The sequence below is a fragment of the Gobius niger genome, assembly GCF_951799975.1.
Source record: "Gobius niger genome assembly, chromosome: 1".
NCBI classification, from domain to species: domain Eukaryota; kingdom Metazoa; phylum Chordata; class Actinopteri; order Gobiiformes; family Gobiidae; genus Gobius; species Gobius niger.
This window is the reverse complement of record NC_136852.1, coordinates 50,822,794-50,846,228: the sequence shown is the minus strand read 5'-3', so window position 1 is coordinate 50,846,228 and position 23,435 is coordinate 50,822,794. Positions and strand designations below refer to the sequence as shown.

Below are 23,435 nucleotides of genomic sequence, written 5' to 3'. Positions count from 1 at the left end.
CTGCCTGGTCGTTACTCGTGTGCTCAGTCACGCAAAAAGACCAAAGCTGTTGTTAGCATTTAGCCTCACCTCCTTTCCTCTGTGGACCCAAACGGGGGTAAAGTTAGAAGTGACCAAGCTCTTCCACGTTTTCCCTATTTAAATACGGTTACATAAGTAGTTACATGATCGAAGTATAGTTACACAAAATTAAACATGTCGATTTTCTAAGCGGATAAAAAGGGGGACTATATTGTAAGGCGTAATAACACCTTAGGAGCACTTCGATGTAATATCTTCACTTTACTGCACGGACCAGACAGTTACGCATCAACTCGTCTAAGCTCAGGTAAGAACATATCTCAGTACGCAAAAATGGTCCGACCATCCATCCATCCATCCATCCATCCATCCATTTTCTTCCACTCCCGTGTCGTGGGGGCACCAGCCCCTATGGCTCCTCCTGCAGGTGGTGGGTCCACAGAAGGATGGCCTCATGGTTCCAACCCGGGCCTGTGTGTCTCTCATAAGAGGCTTCTGAACCGCTCTTTGTCTGACCCGTCACCTAGGACCTGTTTGCCATGGGAGACCCTACCAGGGGCACGAAGCCCCCGACAGAGCTCCAAGGATCATTCAGGTGCTCAAACCCCTCCACCACATTTAGGTGGCGGTTCTAGGAGGGGAGGTAAGAACATATCTCAGTATGATAAGTATAGCAAGCAATAGTGAAAAAAAAGGCATCGCCCTAAATCATACTTTAAAATGTTATGTTTAAAAACGTAGTGTATGGAAACATGTAATATTTTTAGTTCTTAAAGTAATTCAAGATGAGTTTAAAATGATTTCAAACTATCTGCAAAAAACATGATACCCTCGCATTAATGACCTCACTTGAGTGGCCTATTTGTAAGTTACTTGACAGCACTGAACCGAGCTCGTGTAGAGAACATAGTAATTTTCACGTCATGTGAACTGGCTCTGTTCACACGGCACATTAACACCTACATGAGAGGAGGCTGTACTTGAAGTGTTCACTGCGCCACATTTTATCTTTCGTTAGACTATCCTTGAGAAATCTGTTTTTAAAAAAAAAAGAAGAGAAGAGGTTGAGCTCCAATTACATGGATCAAGACGTGTCAACAAGCAGCAATGCAAAGTATTCATTTTTAAACTTATCATTGATCTTCACCTTATTATGTGATGAAATATAAATGTTAGTAACTCCAGATTTGCCAAACCTATTTAACAGTGCATATGAACTTTTAATAAAAGCCCTTAGGCAGTAGTTGCAAATTAGCTCCGGACGCTATTTGATCAGATTACCTCATGCTATTAATTCCTTTAAAAATAAATGATGTGTAAATAAATGTGGTAGAAATAACGATAACAACAATGCTGACTTTGACTGATAACACTGGTTTACAATATATTTGTTGTCTAACTTTTGTGAGCTGATTTAGGACAATTTTGATGTGCTGAGTCCCAAAACAGTTAGGGAGAGACATAATTTGCATTTGTGTGTATATTTTGGCAAACAAAGCAGCTGTGCTTACAACCTAGCAGGTGTTCATGACAATTTATGAAAGCTATAAATTTATAAAGGCACTTTTATTATTTGATACACAAGTCCACTTCTTAGAAATCCACTTAGCACAAAATATGACATGATAGGGAAAAGTCAGAAAAGACATTTTTTTTAGATACCTTATAAAAAGTATTCTTTGTACCCCAGTGTAATCAGTGCCTGTTCTGCCTCAAAATAATAGCATCCAGTCTCAGCTTCCTAGCCTATGTAATCTTGAAGTATGTGTTTAACCTTTACTTGTCATAAAAGGTCAAAAGGATGTACAGAGGGCAACAGTGGGCTGTTCTTCAAATCCGTTTACTTTCCCTTCTGTTTGCGTGATGTCTTTATGCTACTGCCAGACACAGGCATTACATCTTTTTCATTCATGTTTTTAGGCTCCTGACCAAATTAAATCTTTCGACCAAATCATTTTATTCAATTCTTTCCAAAGGCTTTTTATTGCTGTTATTGATATCCTGCTCTGTCTCATGTCTTGAGTGCTTCCGGTTTCGTCTGACCTCCAGTTCTGCTCTCGTCTGCACGGTTCATCTACAAGGTTAAGATGCATTAGTCGAGGGTGACTGTAGCATGACTCACCCACAGCTCTCTCCATCAATTACACTCCCATTAGAGCAGCCTGCTGAGCTCTCGTTGTCTCAATGAAAATACTCCGCATTACTGGAGCCTTGCGTCATGTTCAGTCCAATATCAGCCTTAGGTTGTGAGTGAAGCCCGGTGGGTAGAATTGAGTAATGAATATGTTTACTCAAGTTACTTTTTTAGATAAATAATTCCATAACATAGGTCCTAAACCAGTGGATCCCGAACTTTTTCTGGTCTACTGTATCCCATATAGGCTCTAACTCTGGAAATAATTTAGAAAGTGCTCAGCTAAAATCTTTATTTTGTTACTTTTTCAAGTAAACCCTGATAGAAAAAAAGTGACTTGCTTTAGGTGAATGTACTGTACCACAAAAGCATCATGCTCCCGAAGAAAGGGATCAAAATAACAAAATAAAACATGCCTTTCAGTCATGTGACATTTGTTGTTATGGCAGGCATTTTGAATACCGAAGTAGAATTATGCAGTACTACAACATGTAACAATATCTCTACTCAGGATATAAATTAAAGACAACTGATTGACAGTGTACAGTGTCATTTTTATGTACTCGTAATCATTGCTCAGGAAGATAAGAGTAAAATGTGAAGAAACCAGCGAGTCAGTGTTTAAGCTGCTTAAGACGTTAGCCTGCTACCGGTTACCATTTAGCCCGGGGCTTTGTCGTTCAAAGCCCTGAACGACACTCCAAACATCTAGCCTTGGATACAACATGTGACAGAGGTCAGAGCTGAGCTAGTATTTCAATGTTCATATCGTGTTGAAGCCAGTGGTTGACAGTTGCAAACTGGTAGCATGCTAACATCTTGAGCAGCTTAAACACTCACTCAGACTGAGACTGTTGACATGACACACTGCAAAAATCACAGAGAAAGTTTTTCTGTTTTCTCTTTGATGTGTTAATTTAGTCTGAGGAGTGAAGCAGATCTATAGTAAGTCCTGCTGTAGCTCGACAGACAAACAGACAAGCATAATCATAAAATAAACATGCGCTTTCTGGGGCTGTGTTTTAACTGTTATCTTCTTGACCAATGATTACGAGTACAAAAAAATGCCACTGTCAATCAGTTGTCTTTCATTTTCATCCTGAGTAGAGATATTGTTACATATTGTAGTACTGCATAATTCCACTTCGGTATTCAAAATGGCGGCCGGAACTATGCGTGATTTCATCATTGGAAACACATGTACACTGTAAAGATCAGCACCTCCAAAATGAGCCCATGGTTCTTGACCAAACAGAGGTAGCTCGCAATTTCCTGGTAGGCAGACAGTCCCTGCCATAAGGGGAGGGGTCTTGTTTGCGATTGCAGGAAGAATGAAATGTGAGATTGACTGAGGGATCAGGGCAACCTCTGAAGTGATGATCATGAATAAAAGGGCTGAAATGAGAAGGTCATCTGGAGGGAGCTCAATGTAAAGTCGCTGCTCCTCCACGTAGAGGAGGATACATCATCCACAGTTCATTTTATTTCTGTGCAGTATTTTGCTATTTACAGAATATTTCTTCTGAAAATACGATGTAACATTGCCCCTTGCCTCCTCCACTTTCTCCTGTTAGCAAGCGCGTACTCTGGGTAAAGGAAGGTCTCACTTGTGGAGACATGCAAAGCCTCGTCCACAGTCGAAACCCCGAGACAAGGATGCGGCTGGGCTTAGCTTCTCCTTTGATGTGGGAACCATGAATCCGATCTGTCCTTGAAGTGAACACGCCCGAAAATCCCGGAGAGAGCGTTACATATTCTCATTCCACTAAAACCTGCAGTGGAATAGATCGACTTGAGGATTGATTTTTTTTTTCCGGACCCAGTGTGTGTCCTCTGATCACAGTTGATGAAACATCGCTGAGCGTTGGGCCCACTGTCATGGCGGCATCTGAACATGCTTATGCTGTCTGCAGAGTTCATGTTTCTGATTTGGACCATCGAATTATTACATTTACAGGAGGGAAAAGTGAGACCAAGGTTAGCGGTCCTAAAATCCGATTGAAACTTGCCTGAAAGGTGTCTGAAATTGTTCTTCCACCTTTTTTCTGTGGTACTCTGGGATTTTCTGGCAGTACTATTCTGAAAAAAAAATAATAACAATATATTTAAACAAAATATATGTTCAGGTTTAGTTAAATCTGGGTGTGATTGTTCTTGGGTTATCACTATTTTGCCCTGTTTTGTTCCATACAAGAAATAGTTTGTGTAAAAAAAAAAAGACATTACCTTCCCTTACTTAGATTGCACTCTTTTATTCATCATTGAAAGTAATACACTGTGTTCTTTTTCGATTCCACCTCTCACATCTCCCACTCCTATCGCAACCTAATTTTGTATAAAGTCTGTGTTTTTCATACTTTCACATAGTCTGTTATTTGAAATCTCTTTCACAGTCTAGTCACATTTGTTTACATCAGACAAAACAGCTTGCATTTCAGTCAAACTGCTGATGAACTCATTTCAAAACTTTATTTTTTTCCCCACTCCTCAAATATTGCCCGGGTGTCAAAACATCACTTGCAGCATGAGGCAATTTGTAGGAAACATTTAGATGGGATTAGGTCTTGTGCGTGTACATCGCCGCGGCCTGTGAGGATGCATGTTTGAAGGCTGGTTTCATCATCAGTGACATCTTCAAGGCTGCTCCGTGTTTCTGCTCCTAGACGTTTGTTTTCCCTCCATCAAAGACCGCTGGGCTGCCGCTGGACAGGTTGGCTCGTATAGCGCTCTGATTCATCCCACGGTCACGAGCTTCAAAACCTATTTGCTGAATGGTGCTAGACACGTGTCCCCTTCTTTATCTGTGTGTCAGATGTGGTGTTGCTAAGGCCAGGTTGACATAAGCAGAGTTTCCCCGAGGTTTACTGGTTTGATGGGGGAGAGTGGCCACATGTGCACGTTTGTGGCTCGTACCTTCTGCTGGAGGAAATGATATTTGTAGAAAGTGTATTCATCGCAGCAGTATTTTATAGCTATTTTCATATGCAAAAGGTTTTTATTAAATTTCAGTGGTTGTGAAGCGCCTTGTTCCTTGCCCCATCCCGACCTTTTGTACCAAAGAAAGAAGTCCAGCATGTTTTCCGCACGTAATGTGTATTATCCAACTGTGTATGTTTGTGTATATGCACTTGCTTTATTGCTTCTTGGAATTTCTAATTTCAGCAAAAAAGGGGCACCTTTTAACGGTCGCTCCCTGGCACGTTTGGCGTGCCTGTGTAAACCTGCCAAGTAAAATTCCTAGTTGTGAACCTGTTCATAACAATGGCATATAACCTATTTCCTTATTCTGATTCCTGTTGAACATAACATGGTTGGCACGGCAACAGTTTACAATTGTTTGTCTCGATCTATGTCACTTCCTGTCAGTGTCCAAGAAGGAAGTGAAACTATAAACATCACAAAAATGGTCAAACCAAAGAAAGCTGGTTACATTTATTTATTTTATTAATTAAATATTAAGTGTTTACCCTGCTTTAGCAAAATATGTGTCTATTGTGAATATGCGCAATGTTTAGCGCAATGTGCATCATTAGTCCTGAATGTCTCCCATGTTTGGCTGTAATATTTTGCTGCAGTGAATTTTAATCCTCAAACTATCTATAATTTGAACCAGAAGTTGAAGTTTCACTTTTGGTGGTCACCAAAACCAGCCATGAGGAAGCTCCGTAGATGAGAACTCTTATTTGTTAATTTTAGGTATTTTGGTGCGTTCATGTGGTCCTCTGGAACTTGGGTGAACGACTTCCCCAGTTGGGGAATGCACATGAAAAAGTTAATCACAATTGATTTTCTCATATAGATCGATCTCAATTCTCAATTTGATTTTCTTTTTTTAATCATAAAATAAATACATGCAGCTGATTCATGAAATAGGTGCGGCTTCTTCCAAAGAAACGTCTGTAAACCTGTCGGTGGTTCGATTCATACTCTCATCCATATTATTGCTCATGTCAGTCATAGCATGTGCCTAGTTGTGGGGGACAAGGAGAAAACTATAGTCTTGTCAAAATCACTGTTCAATTTGTCATGGTAAAATATTATGTAACCAATGAAACATTTACATATTTGCTTAAATGCTTATGGATTTTCTTACTGAAGTCTTCCCCTAATGTTACATATTGATTGCATGTTCGCAAATATGTCCTTTCAGACCATTTGTTGTCTTATGCCTCGTACAGCTGAATACTGGCTTTACATCGCCTACCCAAAGCAATGCAACATATTACATAAGAGTCCAATATTAACCAATGCATTGTCAGCAGGGTTTTTAATTTCCTTTGTTGTTGTCTTTTTCTTCTCAGATCTCCCCTGGCGGACTGAACAAGCGTGTCATCTCTCTCCAAGCTGCCTCTGTCCTCCGTCTTCTCCTGGTCTGACTGCGCACAACCAACATCAAAGGTATCCCGAGCTTCTCCTAATCACATTGTTCAGCTCATCATTGCAGTAATTACATTTGCCCACACACTATTTCAATACCGGGTTCTTTCCTCAAGGGATATTCACCTTTTTAGCTACCGCCGTGTGTGATTTTTATTTCAATACATCCAGGGGTTTTATCCACAAGAAAATGTGGCTTGGTTTTATGAAGTCGTTTGTCAGGAGAACTAGCATTTTAATACTGCATGTAACTTGGAACATTAGGGGCAAGAATGGACATGGACAAGTCATATTTATTAAATATACAAATAAATAAAATCTCTACCTGTAAGCCTGAATAGGACATACTCACCTCTAAATTACCCCTTCATTAATTTACCTTTTCACTCACAAGGACCGCAACCTCAAATGAACTTTATTGAACAAGCAAGATGACGATGTAGGTAAATTAAGTTATGATGGTCGTTTTGGGGTCTTGGAGGAGACGACGACGAGTTCTTGGGCTTTCAAAGACGGAACATAAAATAGAAGGAATACAAAAGTAGTGAAATAAAGGCGGGAGTGAGGGGCACGTAAACGGGAACACTGAAGGGACGCTGAGGAGAGGGTCTGAGAGTTGTTTATAGGGCGGAGTCCATAAAGGGCATATGTGAAGTGTGGTCCTGCTCCCGGACTTTAAGGGCCTATATCATGCTACTTTACACCTTCCAAAGTCAACTACAGGCACATATGGTTAATATTTCGTAATTGGCATACTAATCATACTAATTTATTAAGAAATAGGACTTATTTTCTTTCGGTTCCTTTGAAACTCCGCCCATTACAATTTCAATTCTTACTCTGGTGCATCATAAAAAATGGCAAAAAATACTTTTATACATGCCTTTCAGTCATGTGACTTTTCTTGTTATGGTGGCCATTTTGAAAACCGAAGTAGAATTATGCAGTACTACAACATGTAACAATATCTCTACTCAGGATATAAAAGAAAGACAACTGATTGACAGTGAAATTTTATGTACTGGTAATCATTGCTCAAGAAGACAACAGTAAAAACACGGCCCAAGAAACGCACGTGTGAAGAAACCAGTGAGTCAGTGTTTAAGATGTTAGCATGCTACCGGTTAGCATTTAGCTTCAACAGCTTCCAAGAGAAAGGAATGAACCGCACTCCAAACCTTGGCTACAACGTGTACCATACCATACCAAACCAACTTTATTTATAAAGCACTTTAAAAACTGTACAGTTGGCCAAAGTGCCGCACACAGAAACAGATACAAATATTTACAGTAAAAAATATGAGGTAAGAAGTACAACAACAGCAGCAATCTCAATTTGCAGCTCTGACAGAGGTCAGAGCTGAGCTGTTACTGTAGTGTTTCCTCAGTGTTCATAGATGTTTATCGAGTTGTAGCTGCTGACAGTTGATTCAATCAGTGGTTGACAGTTGCTAACCGGTAGCATGCTAACGTCTTAAGCAGCTTAAACACTGACTCAGACTGAGACTCTGTTGACATGACACACTGTAAAAATAACAGAGAAAGGTTTTCTGTTTCCTCTTTGATGGCTTTATTTAGTGTGAGGAGTGAAGCAGATCTTTAGTAAATTCTGCTGTAGCTCGACTGACAGAGCTTGTTTGTTTGTTTGCTTGTTTGTTTATTTATTTATTTCAGACCTGCATCCAACTGATTGCGTTGACCTCTCTCAGCAACAGGGAGAGAATAAATGAATAAATAAAATAAAATAAAATAATAAATTTATCACATAACAATCAATTTACATGCATACACGCCAACGCTGCAACGTCTGTGCCACAGTTTCTGGTTATATCAGATAAATGTGCGTCTCTGGGGCTGTGTCTTAACTGTTATCTTCTTGAGCAAATATTATGATTATATAAAAATGCCAATGTCAATCAGTTTTATTTTCTTCCTGAGTAGAGATATTGTTACATGTTGTAGTACTGCATAATGCTACTTCGGTATTCAAAATGGCCACCGGAACTATGCGTGATGTCATTGGAAACACATTTATAGCAGAAATGTTACAGAGCCAGTCTGCATTTAGTTTCAGAGGAAACTGCGCAGTTTGTAAAAAAAATAAAATAAAATGGGGTTTCACCACATTGTTTCTTTCTTTCCCAAGCTTCAGGCCTTTTCCTCTCTCGCTCTTGAGTTTACATAAATACAGTGTATACTTTTCACTGAGCATAAGGAGTTGCAGGCTACACACAATGAAACTTCTAAAGCTTCTCCGTTTATACAGCCATACAGCCATTTATGGAGCCTATTATTTTTACAAAGCAACAAAACATGCAGACAAAGCTCGAAAACGCTGCGCACACGACACTATGAGCTAACTCACTGAGCGCGCCACCATTGAGGGCCAGCCTGACCTGCGTGTTTTTGGAAGAGGTGGAAACCGGAGTACTGCCTTCAGTGCTCCTCTGAAATGATGCACCGCCCCCTCAAAAACAAATATTTTTGATGATGTCGGACCTTAAGATAACACGCTTCATAACTTGTCAGTATAGATTTTGCTTTTTTATAAACTTTTTTCTGGCCAAAATAAAGACTGCATTACACCAACGCAAAGAAGTAGCGCATAATAATGCAAAGGGAAGCAATGAATGCATCCATTTCCAAATATTTGAGACGAGCATTGAAAGATTAGGCAGCTTATATCAGTGCTTTCACAAACATACAGTAAATAAATTTAAATATGACGTGACGCGGCAAAGGCCTGCGTTGAAAAGATGAGCTGCTGAGTCTCTTCAGGAAGATTAACATAGCATTTGCATGTATTTTGTGTGCTTTATGGTGCAGTTTTCATCCAGAAATCCTCCACACAGGGAACATGCTTCAAAGAAAACTGGTGGATGTAAAATACAGAGTAAACAACAGATGCGTTTCAAGCTGTGAAAGTGATCACCGGTGGACTCCGTATGCCTCTATAATCGTAAACCTGGCTTCGTTCGTGTGGCGTTCCTCTTTAATGTTACTCAAAGAAGTTAGAATAATAGAGATTTCTAAACAGTGCTGACAAAAACATTAGCATTTTGATTTTTTTTTATTCCTTTGGTGTTTTATTTTTGATCTTTCCACATATCCATCTTATTTTGTTGCACGGTTGTCACACCAAAGCATTCAGACTGTGATGATTTACAGTAATGAATATGCATTATAAAAGATCCCCAGCGTCTATGGGGCTCTCATGGCAATCCTCGAAGATTACGCCTTTTTTATGGTAATTCTTGTTTCAACCAATGTTATACACAACTTTTCAGACGCAAGTGTACTTTAATTGTTATAGATTTCACATTGTCAACTGGACTGTGCTGTGACATTTTCACATTCATCTGAAAAACAAGTGTGTCTTTAAATGAGGAGAAGATGGTGAAAGACTGTTGTGGAGCGGAGAGAACTGCACAGGAGGATGAGGAAGGAGGAGGTGGAGCTCACCAGTGCAGGACACCACGCTTTGAAACAGGGTTGCCAGGAGGCGATGGACCGTTTCAGAGGATCAGAGGAGCACTGAAGGCAGCCAGCCAGGTTTCCTCTGGGTGCTGCGGCTTCCTCTACCTCCAAAAACATGCTGGTCATGTTGGCCCACAGTGGCGCTGCGACTCAGTCTAACCCAACACCTGAATGTTGTTATACAATGGCAAATAAAGCACTTAACTTAACTTAGCTTTACTAAAGCAACAAGGCTATTTTCAGTGAAGTTGGACATAACTTCACAATTCTCTAACGTTGTCCTTACTTTCCATCATTGAGATCTTTTAATCAGTGTTGATTTGCGTTATTTTATTTTTATTGTGTGCAGTTTAATTGTCAAACCACATTTTTCATGCCTATTGAGAAAAACAGGATCAATGGGTCCCTACACCAAGGCGACTACGACTGAACGCCCCGCGAGGCCCGAGTCTACAGTGAAGATCCCGCTCTTTTGCCCTTTTTAGGAACATGCTTCGTCAGAGCTCGGTAGGAGAAGTCTGTAAATCCGCCATGATTTCCCCCTCGAACTTGGTTATTATGGCAAACGGGGAGGAGTGAGGAGGTGCTGTCTATTAATTCTACAATCTATGATCAGGACTAAGCAATCTAAATATGGTTTGGACTGTGTAGTCTAAATATCAATGGATATTATATATCAATGGGAGCAAATTATGTTTGAACTGGATGTAAATTGGGTCAAAACCAGAAAAACACCTAATTAAATGCGTAAAGCACAAATGATTTGATCTTTAATTAAAATGAATAAAGTCTATCATTGCAGATGACCACATAGTAGTTTGATTATGCACAGTGGTCGATAATACGTCATTGTAAATTACATTCCTTTAAGATTGCTTGTATACTTTTATGCAATGTCAAGCACTTGAGTTTATTCAACATTTTCTGATCAACATTTCTTTCCTTTTACAGCGTTTAAAAAATGGGAAAATTGCAACTCTTATGTCACTGAATGTAACAGAAACTTTAAGGTGGATCTTATTTTCACATCCACCTGACTTTTATCTTTGCAACCACTGTTTCCAGAGTGTTGCAAATCCCCCTTTTACTTTATCTGGGAAGAAAACCATCCCAGAGGAGCACGAGCTGACTGGTGCTGCAAAGTCAGAGCAATGCCTATTTGTCTCAATAAATCAAAGTATTATCATTGACAGCAGAGGTAGATTGAAGACTGGGCCACAATTTCAGTGCGTAAACCAGACAAAGTGGGCGCAGGTGTTTTCTCTTCCCCGCTGGCCCATCGAGAGGCGCGTCCTCGCGGGCGTCAGATGGGTTTAGACAAGGAATTAATTTGAGATGCAATTACAGAGTCAAGAAAGGGGGGACATGGAGACAAGGGGGTGGCAAGAGAAACCCACTGCTGTAAAAGTCCTCACTCCCTAATCAGGTGAACGTTTCTAACTGAATACTTGGCCACACTTAATTATGTGCATCTTTTGTCCCTCAATCTGCTCACCCAGGCACATTATAACGCCATTAAACCCCAAGGCCCCAAGGCAGCTTCCTAAATAAAAGAGAATAAATAGAGTAAATTACCACATTTTGTTCAGAAAAGAGCAAACTAATATAAGATAGATTGCATGATAATGACAGTTCCATGATTTAGCGTTTAGCTCGGAGGCCACTAACTTTTATTTAAGCAGTATCATCTCAAAAGGTCTGTACATTCAGTGATGATTTATAACCAGGTTTTGACATCACGCAGATGTGGGAGATGGGTTAACATCAGCCCAAAACTTCTGGATCATTCATAATCTGTGACATTGTCAATTTGTAGAGCATAATTTGTACACTAAGTAGTTGACAGTGTTCTTCTAATAACAAGGGTGTACCTAAAGTTGCATTTAAATTTAAAATTGGAAAAATAGATAATTAAAAAAAAAGATAAAGTACTTAAAGTTGTTGTTGTATGCGCAGCTAAACAAAAGCTTTTCAGGCTAGATTTGTCAGTGCTACATCCTACTAAAGAGCTAATTGAAATGTCTAACAGAAGTGTATAATCTTTAAACTTTATAGTAAAAAAGTCATACATCAAAAGTCTTTATCTTTGGGATGACACTTGAGCTCCAAAACCCTAATGTCACAGATATATTATATCCATAAAATCATCATTACAAGATAATGAGAAACTATTTCAATTTATTCAGTGCTTCACATCAAAGAACGACTGCACATTCACACTCTCATACACCAGTGTCTTACCCAAGAACACAATGACAACTACGTACATGCAGGAGTCGGGATTTAAACCTTCCAGCTATAAGAGTGTTGTATTCCTAACGTCCTGATGTTACAAATACTCTTTAACATATAGGGGTTAAAGACTTAGACCTTGGCCGGACTCGTCCCCCCTCTGACCCGTCCCATTAATGAACATCTGCTGGACCTCAGCTGTAGTTTTGGCATAGGGGGTTTTCTACAGCTGTCCCGCTCAGTGCAGCGGAGGCTATTTTGGGAAACCCCAGAAGGTGCTGTTTAATGACGAGCCGAGGGGTGTAGCCTGCGTGCTCTCCATATTATTGCCCTGTAACTGGGAGGAAGAACTGGCCCTGCTGCCCTTGACCCCATGGGGGGTGTGAGTCATTAAGGTTTGTCAACGGGAATGTCCAATCGGCACACCGCCTCCTTCTCTGCCTGTGCTGCTTGCAGTTATCTCAAGCATCCGACGTGCTCAAAAATAGACACGACCGCTATTTATACAAGCGGAGTTTCCAAAGCAATGTTCCCATTTTGAAACCAAATTACCAGCTGCAAACACATGCTCAGCTGTATTTTGGAGATTTATGTCACATTTGATTTTGCTCTACACTGTTTGCAAAGGGATGAGAGCAACATACATTTAATTAGCTAGACCTTTACATAGTTTTATTGTTTATTTTATTGAGAGGCCCAGACATTGTACAGGACCTTTTCTTCCTGGGGTCTCCTTCATTTTCAGGCAAACTGCCCAAATTCAGATTCAATTACTTATTTATTATTGTTTTGATTTCATTTGACCTTTATTCAATTCCCACAAGGATTTCGAATACATTTTTCAGGGGAGTCCTTTCTATTGTCGCTACGTATATGGTGGCATGGTAGCTAGAAGGTCCCAGGTTCGATTCCCACCTGGACGGGGACTTTCTGTGTGGGATTTGCATGTTCTCCCCAAGTGCTTTTTCTCCTGTCCAGTCCACTGATTGTGATTTTTTTTTAAATCAGATTTTTGAAACATTTTTGTCATGTTTTCGTCTCTTTTTTGTCTGGTTTTCGTTGGTTTTTTTGTAATTTTTTTTTGCTTTCTTCATCGCTTCTCTGGCGCTTTTTGTCATGTTCTCGTCTTGTTTTTGTCACTTTTTAACTGTGTCATTGTTGCTTTTTGGCATGTTTTTGCGGCTCTTTTTTTTTTGCTTTTTCATCGTGTTTTTGTCGCTTGTTTTATTGCTCTTGTTCTGCTGTTTTGTCACTTTTTTTGTTGCACTTTCATCCTCATTTTTGTCCCTCATTTGGTGCTATTTTCAAGAAGCTTTTAGACTGGAGAAAATGTGCTCAGTTCAGGTGGGGGTCAAGATGGGTTAAACATATTAATTAAAAACAGGGAAACCTGGAGAAAACCTATACAGACGTGGGAATAGCATATAAACTCCTCACAGAAAGGAATTAAAATTTGCTTTTGCTGCGCGACCGTGCCACCCAGAACACAAATACTCAAACATCCGGGTAGATCGATATCGCAGTTTGAAGAATCAATCCTGCCGGACATTTCTTGACTCTAAAGGCTGACGTCACAAACTGTCACAAACTCCAGGAGAAGGCACTTGGTTCGTCAAGAAACATCCGACTTGATCGACTCATCGAACTCAGATATAAAAATCTAAACTTTTCTTTGTGCCTTCCGAAGCATATCGGACCGAGGGCTTGAAATTCAACTCCACGTCCTCCGGGTTGTGTGCTCTGTGAGAATAGTCAGAAAAGGGGAAGAGTCACGTCGGAAACTCTCCTCTCCAGATAAATAAATGATCAGCATGCAACAACATCAAACGGTGACTGCGCTTCAAAGGGAATAAGGGCCTCTCTCACTCACAGTCTACGTCCTATAGTGAAAAATCAGCCCTGTTTATGCTGCTCTGACACTGTGCCTGTAACGTGAGCTGTTTGACATTCGGGCGGGTGCGTATCCATTGATCACCCCCTCACCCCGGCCGCAGCACCCTCCTTCGATCTCTGTCTGTCTCGGTGGCATCATTCAGAAATTTCCCCACAATACTTTGATGTCATGTAGTGTCTGAGTCAGTGGTATGAATTTTGAGCACGAGTGCCTTCGGTTGGATGAGGTCTAGCTATATAGCTTTGGTGAAGGGAGCGATGCCGTCTGTTTATTTATCACGTCCTTCACAACCTTGCAATCAACTCAAGGGCGACGAACAATATTGTGCAATCATTTGAAGATTCCTGCTTTTCTATCTGTTTGGTAATACACTTGAAATGTTTTTGTAATGTTTTTTTTTTTTCTTCTACACTATTCATTTTAATTTCTCAGATGCCACTAGTTTATATCTTATAGCAGGGGTGTCCAAACCTTTTTCACTGAGGGCCACAGACAGAAAAATATACAAACAACTGGGCCACACTCAGTAGAGGTCAGATATACAGTATTACTTCACCTCTATTGTCTTAAAGTTAGCAGCAATGCTTTTTAATTAATTTAATCACAGCTTTCTATTAATGGATTTTCATTGATTTTATATATATTCAATTAAAACAAAAAAAAGAAAGGAAAAAAGTCTGTTTTGTTTTTAGAAATGGCAGCAGGCCAATTAAAAGTGGGCCGCGGGCCGCAGTTGGCCCATGGGCCGTAGTTTGGGCACCCCGTCTCATAGATATCATTAACATGGGAACATTTACTAAATCACTGAGCTCAAATACATCATAGTGAAAAAAAGGGATGAGATAAAGTTCCCTGAGACTTTCATTTCTTCTCAAAGTCTAACTAAACTCTAAGGTGCAGTCAATTACTTAAAAAATGATTCGCTAAACTGAGATTTATTGGTATTTACTTGTGTATTGTGTCAAAAAATAAAGCAAGAACATTCAAATCTTTTACTGCAAATTATCATTGAAAAGAAGTTTTCTTTTTAAATAATGTTGAAATACTGTTCAGTTTCACCTTCTTTTTAGATCTGAAATATTTCAAGTACCCCTCGTTGGGAAACACTGTTGTAGAGGACCAAACACTTTTGAGTTGTAATTGAAAGTAATAGTAGTTTTCACCAAACGCTGTTTATTCTGTCTGACAGAATATTAAACAGGCTTTTGGTGACTGTTGCCCAGAGATGACCCGCTTTGTACTTTTGAATATTAAAAGCGAAGGCGCCCATTTTCTCCCCTAAATATTAATGTGATTAACTTTTGGAAATGTTGTTGAAAGCATTCGATGTGATTATTGTTTTTTTTTTGGTCACATTCATTTCAAACTGTTATGCAAAGCAAACAAACGTCGCATTTACTGTGGAAACTTTTAACAGGATCACCAAAGTTGCCCTCTGTACTGCTTTTAATGTTTGAAAAGTTTTCCATTTTAACATGTTATTTCTTCTCTTCTCTCTCCCCTTGTTCTTCCCAGCTCTGGTCCTCCCTCGCCGTCTCTCTGCCCGCGGTGCATTGGGGGATGTCTGTTTGCTAACACCTCACTACCCGCTTATCTGCTATAGGTCTGTATTGCTGTGGACCGCTGCTTCCAACCTCATTTGTTATTTTGCCGACAACTCCCCCCTGATATCGCCACCATCAGTTATACATATCAGGCGTGTGTGTGTGACAGGGATACTGCATTTCGCCGTATCTGACTTAACAATCCGGATTGTTTGTGATCGACAGTGTATGTGCCGGGCTCGGAGACCTGTTTGTGTGCTGATGGGGAGCTTGCATGTGGTGGACTCATGCTTGCAATAGTGCTCGTGTGTCAGAATGCATTGCGGCTGATGGCGCATGACTGTGTGTGGTGACAGTGCCATTCCTCCGTGCTGTTTACATGTCGGACTGTTTGCACCTTATACGTGTCAAACATTTCCCCCATTTCCCTGTTGTGCATTTCTCTTCCCTCTTGTGGCGAATCATGCCTCCCAGTGTTATGTGAGCTGTAAGTCTTCCTACTTATACAAGGTAAATGTTATTGAGTAGGACAGGGATCTCCAACTATTTCCCCCATGAGCTACAGTACTTTTGCAAAAATAAATACGAAAGACAGCTATTTATGCTTTGAGGAAAGCAAGTGACATCCTAGCCGAGCCTTTGCAGCTAAGATCATTTCTAAGATGATATTCCTCTCAAAGAATGGCAATTTTTTACCTATATATGTTTGCAGATCGTGTTCACAAAGAAACAATTAGGGATGCACCAATCCGATACTGGCATCGGATATCGGAGCCGATGCTGGAAAAAATACGATATTGGGTATTGGCTACAAATATCCGATACTGAACCAATACCAGTTTTGGCTCTCAACGCCTTAAAAACACAACTTTTACCACCTAAATCTAGGTAAATATGGGCATGCTCTATATCATTTTTAGGGGAGAACAAGAAGAATCCAACCTCTGAGTTAGTTTGAATGTATTTTTGATCGCCGCGCAGAATTCCGTGGTTAGCATCACTATGCTAAAGCTAGCGGGAGCTAATGCCAATGTTAATGAAAACTATTCAAGGCTGGGTCAGAAACTATGATAGAAATACATAAAGTAGACTAATAAAGTAATAACTGATCTAACATATTTGTAGTGGTCAGATCACTTTATGTGAGTTGTTTAAATGAATGTAACCTAAAGCTTTAGGTTTATATTAGGTTATCCTACACTTAATATACCCAAGGACATTAAGTGTAGAAAAGTCCAGTGAACCTTGTTAAATTTTATCCAAGAGTTTATCAATAGATATTATTGATAATTGATCTGTAATATCATGACAATAAAATATGACTGTTTTGATCTTAGAATGGAGATAACACTCAATATTTTTTTTACTCAGAGAAGGACACTTTTAAGAAAGTCTCTTGGTATCGGTAAATATCGGATATCGGCAGATACTCAAACCCCAATATCGGCATCGTTAGCAAAAAGGATGGATCGGTGCATTTCTAGAAAAAAGTTAATTCAATTTGAGTAATCGGGCTTATATGCAAATGTAGAAAACCTTTAAGGACTAGCAAGCGACTGCTTGGAGACCCTTGAAGTAAGACTTCTTTTGTAATAATCAGCTCTATGCAGTCAGATATGGAAAAATCCCGTTACAGATGTCCAACTGGCGATGTCAGTCGACCTCAATACCTTTTGGCCTTGTCTGAAAATCAATACTAAAGGCATCCCACACTGAGACATATTTTGGTCTTGGGTATAACGTTACCAGATTTTCCTTTTTGTGTGTGGAAACTTTGAAGCTAAAGTACATCATCAACTAAACCCAACTTTTCCAACTGCTTTTAGTTTTATGCATTGCTCTTTCCTTGATATATTATAGCCACAAGGTCCACAGGGTAGTGTAGTCTATTCAAAACCAGAGCATAATTCTGCACATACTTTAATGGTTGTAAAAGGCAGGGTTATTCTCTGTATCAGATAAAGTGGCTGCCCTGGTGTGGTCAAGGAGTCTGTATTGACCTGCTGCTCCTCCCCTCCTTCCTCTTTCCTCTCTCTTTCTGACCCCGGAAGACTTTTACACACAAACCAAGCATCATGGAGGAATATGAAGTTCGCTCGGCCGCTAGTATCCTGGCCTCGGTCAAAGAGCAGGAGGCCCGCTTCGAGCAGCTGACCCGGGCGCTGGAGGAGGAGCGTCGAAACGTCACTTTGCAGCTTGAGAAGGCCAACCTGCCTCCCAGTGCTACTGCCAGCCAGCCCCTCGCATGGCAACAGGTGGTCATGCAGGTAAACAAGATGCATCATGTACTGCTATTTTGGTTACATCCTTCGCCCATCGCCTATCTTTGGTCTTGAGTTGTTGTCCTCTTCGTATCACCACCACGTGCTTTTAATGGATGCAATCTCCATTTTTACATGGCTCATCTGAAGTTCTGTACTTTCTGTCCTCCAATGTGTTGAATTCTCAGTTAGGTTAATGGTAAACGCTATTGCTGTCTATTCATTTGACTGATCCCCTTTTGTCACCGCAAATGGCATTCTCATTTAGCACATTTTTTCCCCGCTTGATGCCCTCCCTTCTGATTCGCTTTATCAGCAATCAAGTAATCAAGTCATGGTGTAACTCCATAATCTCCCTCTTCCATTTTGGGACACTTGTTCATTTCCTCTGAACCCAGCGTCCCGGACGTCGTAATCTTTCATGTGGTGACTCATCTTCAAAGACTAATCTGATGAGATTGAACGCGCCCCTCCTCCTCCTCCTCCTTCTCCTCCTCCTCCTGGTCTTCATCATATGCACAGCTCCCGCCATACCGTCCCATCAACCACTCCTCTTTGATGTTTTCTGCTGGTTCGGCTGATTGGATGTGGCCTTTTGCCCGGCGCTGGACACCGGGTAGGGCACTTCAGATCCGTCAATGCTGCCTGGCTCTGAGGCCAAGAAAAAGCAAGATATCAACGTAAGTCCCTGTAATCCTCCTAAAATGTCACAAGAGGTCATTAATCTGGACACTTCAGACTCATATTTGTTCATCGGATTGAACCAGCAATATGGTATAACAGTAAATCAGTTGTGTGTTTTGTTTCTTATTCATCATGTAAACCCCTCTCTCACTGTACTATCCTTAGACTACCTTGAGCGTGCACGGCCCACATTGGTGATGCAGCACCTGTAGTTCCATGGTACATCTCTTTTAATCACGCTAAAGGCGCTGCTCTCATGTATTATTGATCCAACACGACTCGCCGAGATGAAACTGCTTTGCCTACATTTGCCTGCGGTCACATTGTGTTAGCAGTCCGTGTCAGTGCTCATTTTTAGAGGCTCGCAACCAATTTCAGCTCATGACGGGGTAATGAAGAGGGCGCGGGCAAAATACAGCGAGATAAAGCTACTCTGTCAGGCCCGTCTCTGTGCCAAGGATCTTATAATCAGTTGGTTGTTTGTACAAAGACATCCGCCCCTTCATAAAGTGACGGTGATTTACTAAACGCTGCTTCGGAGGACAGGCAGTGAATTAACTTGCCCCTTTCTCTCACTTTTCCACTCCGTCACTCACATATTACTCAGCCTCTTACCTCCGCTTTTGGTCGTGCATACTTAGATCAATTGGCCATGACCATGAACCACTTTGTCGGCTATGGCCTATTTTGCATCTGTTGGAAATGTCACTTCCCTCTCGAAGTGGTGTTGGTTAGTTGTTGAGAACACTTGGGGGAAAAGGATGATTGACCGCTAATTTCGTCATCTATAATCGTTATTAAAGGCAGACTGTAAGATAGACTGTTGCGTAGGAGGGGGACGCTCTGTGAAATCTTTCCCCCTTTAATACTGGTGCTACAGTGGGACCATTGATATATTGGAGAGATGGGCAGAGTTTAACTCACAGTGGGAAATAGTTTGTAGTTTGTTCTGCCCGTGATAATAATGTAAAAAAGAGGAGAGCGTATAGCAAGCAGCAAGCACTCCTAGTCAGTACTGTTTGTAGCACACCACGCCACTTCCGATTGTTTTTTCCTCTAAGCGACGCCCTCAGGCTGCCTTCAAAAGCACTAGTGCACCACTGTCTGTACGCAAGATTCCAACTTCGTCATGAGCAACGCTGAGAGCCGTTCGGAGGATGCCCTGGACATGGTTTAGATCCATGCCCTTCTGATGACATCATTTAACGTCGCTGGAAATTCACCATCCATGCCCACCACAGCTATAATTTATCTGTTGAGTGATTGTCACTATCTGCCATGAGGATTATTTTAGGATAGAGACTGAAAAGTAGGGATCCATCCGTTGCATTGTTTTAAACTTAAAGGGGGGGTATTATGCAAAATCGACTTTTTCAAGCTTTACATCATGTTATGATGTCATTCCCTCATTAAAAACATGCCTGAAGTGTTGCCTTAGCACATTCACGTATTTTCGAGTAGTCTGTAAAAACTCTGATGGCAGCCATTTTAGGGATAAAACGCCTGATTCCTTCAGGAAACGCCCTCGACCTCCAGGATACGCCTCCGACCTTTCGTCACCAGCCGAGTAACCAACCACTGCTCCTCAGCAGAACCCCCTCCCCGCAGTGTCTAGCCCTAAGATGTAAACAGAGTCATCATGGAGGTGTAGCTTCATGTGTTGTGAACCGGAGCCACAGCAGACTTTTACAAAGACACACATCAGTGTTTCTGTTACCGAAACACCCAGGATTAAAACCGTTGACAAGAACACTTATTTCAGTGTCTGGTTCTGCACTGGGCCTTGATGATGCACAGAGCCTCCGGAGAAAGCTAATGCTAAGCTAAACCTCGAGTCATCACGTGAAAACGAGAAATATGCACACATAAAGTCAATAAAACCACCACACACATAAAGAACCGTTTAACAATGATCACACATGGAGCCTGGCTTGTTGATTTGGAAGTTTATTGCTCACATTTCATCTACAATGGGTCATAGACGAGTGGCTTTCTCCCGGAGCTAACAAGCTAGCCGCGATAAGCTAACGGGAAAATACACTGAATACAAGCAGCATATTATGCACTAAAAACGTCACTAAAACAGGCAACTGCTTGAAGCAGCCTTTATGATGATCACACACGGAGCCTGGCTTGTTGATTTTGTAGTTTATTGCTCACATTTCATCTACAGTGAGTCGTAGCCGAGTGGTTTCTCCCGGAGCTAAGGCACTATTAGCCGCGACAAGCTAACAACCTTCACCTTCACAACATTCATTGAAAACAGGCAGCATATTATGCACAAATAATGTCAATAAAGCAGCAACTACTCGAAGCAGCCTTTACGATGATCACACAATGAGCCTGGCTTTACACATGTGTGGTTTATTGCAGACTTTTCATCAACAATGAGCTGTAGTCGATTATAACAAGCTCGAAAAACCATTGTCCACCTGCACAGATAATGTCCGTCTTTGAATCGTATGGGCTCCTGCAGATCCTGGTGTAGTCCATGGGGGTATAGTTAGAGATCCATAGGGCATGGCAGATGCAAAGAGATAGCCTCCAAACAGCAGTTATTTTTCAGGCAAGAGCTCCTTCCAAGCGTCCGGTGTGGAAGGTTAGTCTTCAAATCATATCCTGTGTGGCCATTATTCCCAAAGTGATAAACAGTAGGTCCTTTCCAACAATAAAAAATAAAATGCACCGATCGTAGTTTCAATACTGTGGAGAAAGTGTTGTGATGCCACAGACAGCGTGTGGAGGGGGCGTGTCTGAAAGGGTCAGAGGTTCTTAAAGAGACAGGGGCCTATTTCAAGCCATTTGCTTCCGCCATTTTGAAAGAGCAATTTTATACAAGGCAGTTATTCTAATTTACTGCATTGACAGACCAACAGAAGGTTTTGTCATCATTGTAGTGTGATATAGACTGGTGCTATGTGGCTGAAAAAAGCATAATACCCCCTCTTTAAGAGATACTGTATAAGAATGTGTGTTTTTATGGGAGTTCATCCATTTTGCCTGTCTGAAGCCCTGAAGATAGAGACAATTTCATAAGAAACGGCATCCAATGTGAACCTTTCCCTGTTAATCGCCATTTTCAGGACGTTTCACCATTCAAAAGATAAATTATTTAGTTTTTGATTATTAATTGCAATGGCAACAATCCTCATTTTGTCGTGCTGGACCACTATTCCTGGAAACAAATGATTTTTTGTGGCGACTCATGAAAACTTAACTAAAAAATGGCCACAAACAACAAAGCTAATGCACATCCTCTTATTTGCATTTCTGCTATAAATACACTAATACATGAAGCACCAAGTACAGTATGAAGTGGTTGCGCGTTGATGATGCCTCAAGGGTAATGAACCAGGAACCGAGCTCGGCAGAGTGCTCTGTCTTTGGCCCATAGGTGCCGCTGGATCTGTGGCCCCACCTGTTCGTGCAATAAACTAGGAGTAAGGCCTCTACATTTCCTACTGTAGCTACAGGATGGATGAAAATAGAGCACGGAGCAGTAACTACAACAGTATCACAACCCAATGGTCAGACCTAATAAGCCCGTCCATCATTTAAAGTTACAAGGGAAAACAGAGTGGATTAAACAGATGCAGATTGATAAACCAGTGATGCAGATAGTGCTGGGGCCACCCAGATACAAACTTCAGTGGTTAGATTTTATCCACCTTCATTGCTATTGTCAGACTGCAATTGGAGAGGGCTGCAGGGATCAACAAAATCTAGTTAGTTCAAGCAGATTGGCCACAAAACTCTTTGAAATGTCATGTGATAACAGTACAATTGACATTTATATTATCAAATCAATTGGATACAATGTGAGCCTTTATGTTGGTAAAAACGGCTAAGAAAATCTGCTTCTTTATTCTGAATGGGCCCGCTCCCTGGCACGTAACTTTGTTGGGAGCGGGACATCACTAACTCGTCTCCATGGAGATGTTGCTGCTTTACTTACTACTGGTACCCAAAGAGTAGCCTTTAATAGAATCAGCATTTAAAGGTGCATTAAGTAACTTTGTGTGCCGAAGAGCGGCTGTATGGGTGGATAGCACGATGCCTTCATCCCGGTGGCCCTTAGGACTCTCCAGGATCAATTGTTTTTCTGGTAGGTTTTCATTGCTGATGGAACTGGTTATAGGTGTACATTCCATTCAACTTACCAGAACCCTTGAAAAGCTGAAATCAAATAGATCCTCCTGGCTTAATGGAGGCCACCGGGATGCTAAGAAAATCACCCATACAGTCACTGGGTCACTAATACTAACTCCCCCCGCATATAAAGTTACATAATGTACCTTTAAAGACAGTTGTTTTGCAAGAAGCCACAATATATCGCAACATCACGAAGGCCTTCATCTGACTGAGATCAAAAAACAAACAATGAATAGAACTCAAAAATGTGTAAAAGTTCAGTCGTTAAACATTTCCGATTTGTGTTTAAATAGAATGCTACATATCGTGTTGAAATGGTTAGGTAATAATATAGTTTTTGCGAGTAACCAAATCTTTTCTCTCCTATTATTGTCAAAAGGAAGGATTGAAAGTGTGAGTTCATTGTTGAAGACTTATGGTGAAGTTCCCCATGAGACAAAACTCAAGTGTTGAGACAGCTTTGTGCCAGTAGGGCTGTATCGTGTGACAACAACCCAAAAAAAAGTTATTATCCTTTGCTTTCCATGAATGTCAGGCAATATAGGCCAAGGGATGCTTGACTCCTGTGTGAACAATGAGTGTGGGTGAGGTCCTTGTAAACAACACTGGCCTACTTTGTCCAGGGCTTTCTAATTGAATTCTGATCCTCATTCACTGCT

At 40.9% G+C, this 23,435-nt stretch overlaps 1 protein-coding gene across 7 annotated transcripts in view; it reads left to right on the top strand.

Annotated features, from left to right (window-relative positions):
- arvcfb (ARVCF delta catenin family member b) overlaps window positions 1-23,435 on the top strand; it is a 286,776-nt gene that overhangs the window by 100,504 nt on the left and 162,837 nt on the right. For 6 of the 7 annotated variants that reach the window (XM_079567196.1, XM_079567195.1, XM_079567192.1 and 3 more), the window contains exons 3-5: window positions 6,457-6,553; window positions 15,651-15,738; window positions 17,731-17,946. In XM_079567196.1, coding sequence (XP_079423322.1) covers window positions 17,755-17,946 — 192 coding nt within the window. In that variant the 5' untranslated portion in view covers window positions 6,457-6,553; window positions 15,651-15,738; window positions 17,731-17,754. The remainder of the gene's footprint in view (window positions 1-6,456; window positions 6,554-15,650; window positions 15,739-17,730; window positions 17,947-23,435) is intronic. The other variant, XM_079567198.1, reaches the window with a different exon arrangement.